The 6,000-nt window shown below is 48.2% G+C and overlaps 1 protein-coding gene across 2 annotated transcripts in view; it reads left to right on the top strand.

The window, feature by feature from the left end:
• Positions 1-214: 214 nt before the first annotated feature.
• The window catches only part of abca2 (ATP-binding cassette, sub-family A (ABC1), member 2), a 327,339-nt gene continuing 321,553 nt past the window's right edge, over positions 215-6,000 (top strand). For both annotated transcript variants that reach the window (XR_008725992.1, XM_055660339.1), the window contains exon 1: positions 215-324. Coding sequence is in view for 1 of the 2 variants with exons in the window: in XM_055660339.1 (XP_055516314.1) it covers positions 259-324 (66 nt within the window). In the remaining variant the exon portion in view is untranslated. The remainder of the gene's footprint in view (positions 325-6,000) is intronic.

The raw sequence follows: 6,000 nt of genomic DNA, 5'->3' as shown, positions 1-6,000 counted from the left end.
GTGTGTCTGCACCCGAGACGCGGCGGCAGCTCCTGCTCCTGGTTCTCCCTTTCCCTCCCGTCCTTCCCTTTCCTCGTCTCCCTATCCCCTTATCCCCCCCCCCCCATTCCTCTCCACCCCCCATCTCCCTCTCCCTCTCCCCATCTCTCTCCCCTTTCCTCTCCCTCTTCCCCCCCCCCCCCTCTCCCCCTCCCTCTCCTCTCCCTCTTCCCCCTCTCCCCCCATCTCTCCCCGTCCACTGCCAGCCAGCCAGCAGCCATGGGCTTCCTGCACCAGCTTCACCTCTTGCTGTGGAAAAACATTACACTGAAACGCCGGAGCCCGGTAAGTGAGTGAATGATCCGCCGGCCCTGCACTGTGTGTGTGTGAGCGGCCAGGAATGTCCACTCCGCCCGCCTGCTGCTGCTGCTGCTGCTGCTGCCTCCAGTAGAACCGCTACCTCCCAGTACTTGTGACTGTGAGCATCGCTGGGCTGTTTGGGGAGGAAGGGGGGGTCGCTGTGAGAACATGGGGGTACTCTTCTTTAAGAGAAACCTCCCCTCTTGATCTGTGGCCAAAAATGAATCCACGGTCTGTCTGTGCGTTGGAAGTTGTGCCTGTTTTGTTTTGGGCCTGGGAATCTGCAACCATCGGGATACAATGTAGCGGGGAAATCGACAACCATTAAGATACAATGTAGCGGGGAATCTGCAACCATCAGGATACAATGTAGCGGGGAATCTGCAACCATCGGGATACAATGTAGCGGGGAATACAATCAGGATACAATGTAGCGGGGAATCTGCAACCATCAGGATACAATTGGATACAATCAATGTAGCGGGGAAATGTCGAGCGGGAGCACCTTAGTTTCTTGGTCCTCCAAAATATTCCAAATGGAATTTAAACTGGAGGTGGTGGTGGAGGAGGGAAGACGGTCGTTGTCAGTTATGTCTCCGCGCAGGTTTGGCAGCGCCGAGCAACCCCAGAATTGGTAAATAAACAAGGGATCTGATTCTGAGCCGTCAGATCGGGCTGGGCGAACCTTGCACAGGGTTTTGTTGCACAGGGCACGTCTGTTTAGCAAACAGCAACTGGACGGCGGAGTTAGGTGTCACGGCGTCACACAACGTGGAGCCGGGGGGGGAATGTGTTTGGGAAGGAACTGCAGATGCTGGAGAATCGAAGGTAGACAAAAAGTGCTGGAGAAACTCAGCGGGTGAGGCAGCATCTATGGAGCGAAGGAAATAGGCAACGTTTCGTGCGAAACGTTGCCTATTTCCTTCGCTCCATAGATGCTGCCTCACCCGCTGAGTTTCTCCAGCACTTTTTGTCCACCACGGGCGAGTGAAAGCGCTGGGGTAACTTAATGGATCAGGCACAACTCTGGAGAACATGGATAGCTGACGTGCTCAGCACACACGAGCCTTGAGTTGGATTAGATACAGTCATGGAGTCATAGTCATGAAACAGGCAAGTTGGGCCGAAGGGCCAGTTTCAACACTGTATGACTCTATGACTCCAGGTGATGTTTCGAAGGGTCTCGACCCAAAACATCACCTATCCTTTTTCTCCAGAGAAGCTGCCGAACCTGCTGCGTTACTCCAGCATTTTATATCTGTCTTTCGTGTGATGGTGGAGTCATAGAGTGCTGCAGCATGGAAACAGGCCCTTCGGCCCAACTCACCCACACTGGCCAACATGTCCCATCTACCCTAGTCTCACCTGCCTGCGCCTGGTCCATATCCCTACAAACTTGTCCTATCCATGTACCTGTCTAGTCCCAGCCTCCACTGCCTCTTCTTGGCAGCTCGTTCCATACATTAAATATTTCCCTCCCCCCCACACCTTCAACCTATGTCCTCTGGTCCTCGATTCCCCCTACTCTGGGCAAGAGATTCAGTGCATCTCCCCGATCTATTCCTCTCAGTGACACGACCCCGGGTGATTATAAGCAATCTACAGCTTTGCCCCTGGACTTGAGTATGAATTAATTCTCAATTTCACAGTTAGGTTTCAACAGCCGAGCTCCAGAGGATGTTGAGTTAGGTGTGTGTGCGTGTGCGTGTGTGTGTGTACTAGCCCAGTGTGTGTGTGTGTGTGTGTGTGTGTGTGTGGGAGCCCAGTGTGTGTGTGTACTAGCCCAGTGTGTGTGTGTGTGTGTGTGTGCGCTAGCCCGGTGTGTGTGTCACGGTGGCACAGGGGTAGAGTTGCTGCCTTACAGCAAATGCAGCGCCGGAGACCCGGGTTCAATCCTGACTATCGGCGCTGTCGGTGCAGAGTTTGGATGTCCTCCCAGGGACCTGTGTGGGTTTTCGCCAGGTGCTCCGGTTTCCTCCCAAACTCCAAAGACGTAATTGGCTTGGTTTCAAATGTAAAATTGTCCCTAGTGTGTGTGTGTGTAGGATGGTGTTGGTGTGCGGGGATCGCTGGTTGGTGCGGACTCGATGGGCCGAATGGCCAAGGTGTATCTCTAAACTAAACTGAACTGAACTGAACAAATGGTATCCACCCCACCAAAAAAAAATAAAGTCCCTGTTTATTACCAAACTCTGTTTTCGAGTTGTTTTCCGAATGTGAAAATAATGAAAGCTGCATGTCAGTGAGTCTGCCGCAGGGTAGTGGCAATGGGAAGTGGGATGAGAGATTGATTTTTGACAGTTTTCAGAATTATCCACATTAAATAGAGGCGAGGGGAGCAGCACTAATCCAAATCCGCAGGAAATTGCAGCGAATTGTGGACGCAGCCCAGACCATCACACAAACCAACCTCCCTTCCACTGACTCCATCTACACCTCACGCTGCCTCGGCAAGGCCAGCAGCATCATCAAGGACCAGTCGCACCCCCGGCCACTCCCCTCTTCTCCCCTCTCCCATCGGGCAAAAGGTACAGAAGTGTGAAAACGCCCACCTCCAGATTCAGGGACAGTTTCTGCCCAGCTGTTATCAGGCAACTGAACCATCCTACCACAACCAGAGAGCAGTCCTGAACTACTATCTACATCATTGGTGACCCTCGGACTATCCTTGATTGGATTTTTGCTGGCTTTACCTTGCACTAAACATTATTCCCTTATCATGTATCTGTCCACTGTGGACGGCTCGATTGTGATCATGTGTAATCATTCCGCTGACTGGAGAGCACGCAACAACAAAGCGTTTCATTGTACCTCGGCACACGTGACAATAAACTAAACTGTATCTGTCAGCCTTTGCTAACACTATCTAATACTGCTGGGAATTTCCAGGAGTCTATGTTGATGGGAAGTTGTTTAGTCTTCTGTTCATTCTAGTTATATCAATCAACTCATTAGTCAGATAAGTCTTTTACAGAAAAGATAAATGCAAAATGTTGGAATAACTCAGCAGGTCAGGCAGCATCTCTGGAGAACATGGATTGGGCTTGTCCAGAGTAGGGGAATGGAGGCCCAGAGGACATAGGTTTAAGGTGAAGGGGGAAAGATTCAATAGAAATCTGATGTGTAACGTTTTCACACAAAGGGTGGTTGGTGTATGGAACGAGCTGCCGGAGGAGGTAGTTGACTATTACTTTTAAGAAACAATTGGACAGGTACATGGCTGGGACAGGTTTAAAGGGATATGGGCCAAACAGTGGGACTAATGTAGATGGGGCAAGTTGGGCCAAAGGGGCAGTTTCCACACTGTATGACTCCAGGTGATGTTTCGAAGGGGCTCAACCCAAAAAATTACCTATCCTTTTTCTCCAGTGAAGCTGCCTGGCCCGCTGCGTTACTCCAGCATTTCATATCTGTCTTTAGTTTGGTGGTGGAGTCATAGAGTGCTGCAGCATGGAAACAGGCCCTTCGGCCCAACTTGCCCACACTGGCCAACATGTCCCATCTACACTAGTCCCACCTGGCCACGTTTGGTCCATATTCCTGATTAGTACGGGTGTCAGGGGTTATGGGGAGAAGGCAGGAGAATGGGGTTAGGAGGGAGAGATAGATCAGCCATGATTGAATGGCGGAGTAGACTTGATGGGCCGAATGGCCTAATTCTGCTCCTATCACTTATGACCTTATGATCCCTCCAAACCTGTTTGTACCCGTCTAACTGTTGGGATAGTCCCTGCCTCAACTACCTCATCTTGCGGCTTGATCCAATCACCCTCCACCCTTTGTGTAATCCAGCATCTGTGGTTCATTTTATTGCATCCTTTATAGTAAAGACGTGCTTAAAGTAACTTGTCATTTGTACTGGTTAATGGTTAGACGCTTATCAGCTGTGACACAGCAAGAAAATATCTTAGTCAGAGGGGTGTGTATTTGTGTCATTTTCAAGATGTGAGCACGTCATGCGGTGGTGAAATGGAGCTGCTCGCTCCAATATTCCAACTTTCAAATGTTTTGTCCAACCAAAATCATATTTGCTTGCTTGCTGTCCAATGTCCTGGCTAATGTTCCCTCACCCCCCCCCCCAACCAACAACTACAAAGTGAAACACAGATTATCTTGTCATTAAGGCCTGGAAATGTAAACTAGGCGATACATTTCCAACGCGTGACAGTGCGATTTTGTCTTTAATACGCTTTGGGATGTCAATATGTGCATGTATGTACAGACGTGTGTGTATGTATATGTGTATGTGTGTGTATATATATAAATATGTAAGTCAAGTCAAGTTTATTTGTCACATACACATACGAGATGTGCAGTGAAATGAAAGTGGCAATGCTCGCGGACTTTTGTGCAAAAGACAAACAACAAAACAATCAAACAAATTATAAACACAATCATAACACACATATTCTTTTACATAATAAATAATAGAAGGAAAAAACGTTCTGTAGAGTTAGTCCCTGGTGAGATGGGCGTTTACAGTCCGAATTGCCTCTGGGAAGAAACTCCTTCTCAACCTCTCCGTTCTCACTGCATGGCAACGGAGGCGTTTGCCTGACCGTAGCGGCTGGAACAGTCTGTTGCAGGGGTGGAAGGGGTCTCTCATGATTTTGTTTGCTCTGGAGTTGCACCTCCTGGTGTATAGTTCCTGCAGGGGGGTGAGTGAAGTTCTCATAGTGCGTTCGGCCGAACGCACTACTCTCTGCAGAGCCTTCTTGTCCTTGGCAGAGCAATTCCCAAACCAGATGGTAATGTTCCCGGACAAGATGCTTTCCACCGCCGCTGCGTAGAAGTATGTGTATATATATATATATATATATGACCGAGGATATGGGGACAAGGCAGGAAAATTGGGTTATATGTGTATGTATATGTGTGTATATGTGTAATTATGAGTGTGTGTGTATATATATATATATATATATATATATATATATATATATATATATACTTACATTTTGTAAAAAAACGAGAGAAGAGATTATCTATAAATGTATTATTGTTGTTTTTTTAATATACATAAATGAGAAAAAATATATAAGCCTTTCATCGATTTTGATGTTATTTACTAGAAATGTGCCGGCATCCAACAGCATCTGTGTAGACAGGAGGACACTTCCAACGAGACACGGCATTATCTGGGACCTGATTCCCTTCACCACACAGTGCACACTCTTTGCAAACAACATAGCAATGAGCAATGAAAGTTTAACGGAATTTAAACATTTCTGTAGAAAACTCGAAGCAACATTTACGAGAAGGGAACGAAAAAGTGCAAAAAGATTTTTACCAACCAATGATTCCAAGCATGGGCGGAAATCACCTTTAAAACATGGGGGGGACAATGAGGTCGAACATCTAGGCCAGGGGTCGGCAACTTAAGGCCCATGGGCCGGATCCGGCCCGTAACCCAAAATCATCCGGCCAGCAAGTGTATTTTATTTCAATTAGTTTTTGCGGCGTGGGAACAGCAGCCAGTCCCGTCTGGGTGTACGCAGGCGATCTTGGACTGGCTGCAGCACCCACGTACAAAACATGGGGCACTCTGCAGCACTCTATAACACCAGATATGAAACATCACCTATCTTTTTTCTCCAGAGATGCTGCCTGACCCACTGCGGGTCTCTGGAGAAAAAGGAAAGGTGATGTTTCGGGTCGAGA

Source organism: Leucoraja erinacea, chromosome 31, assembly GCF_028641065.1.
Source record: "Leucoraja erinacea ecotype New England chromosome 31, Leri_hhj_1, whole genome shotgun sequence".
Lineage (NCBI taxonomy): Eukaryota > Metazoa > Chordata > Chondrichthyes > Rajiformes > Rajidae > Leucoraja > Leucoraja erinaceus.
This window is presented reverse-complemented; position numbering and strand designations above follow the sequence as displayed.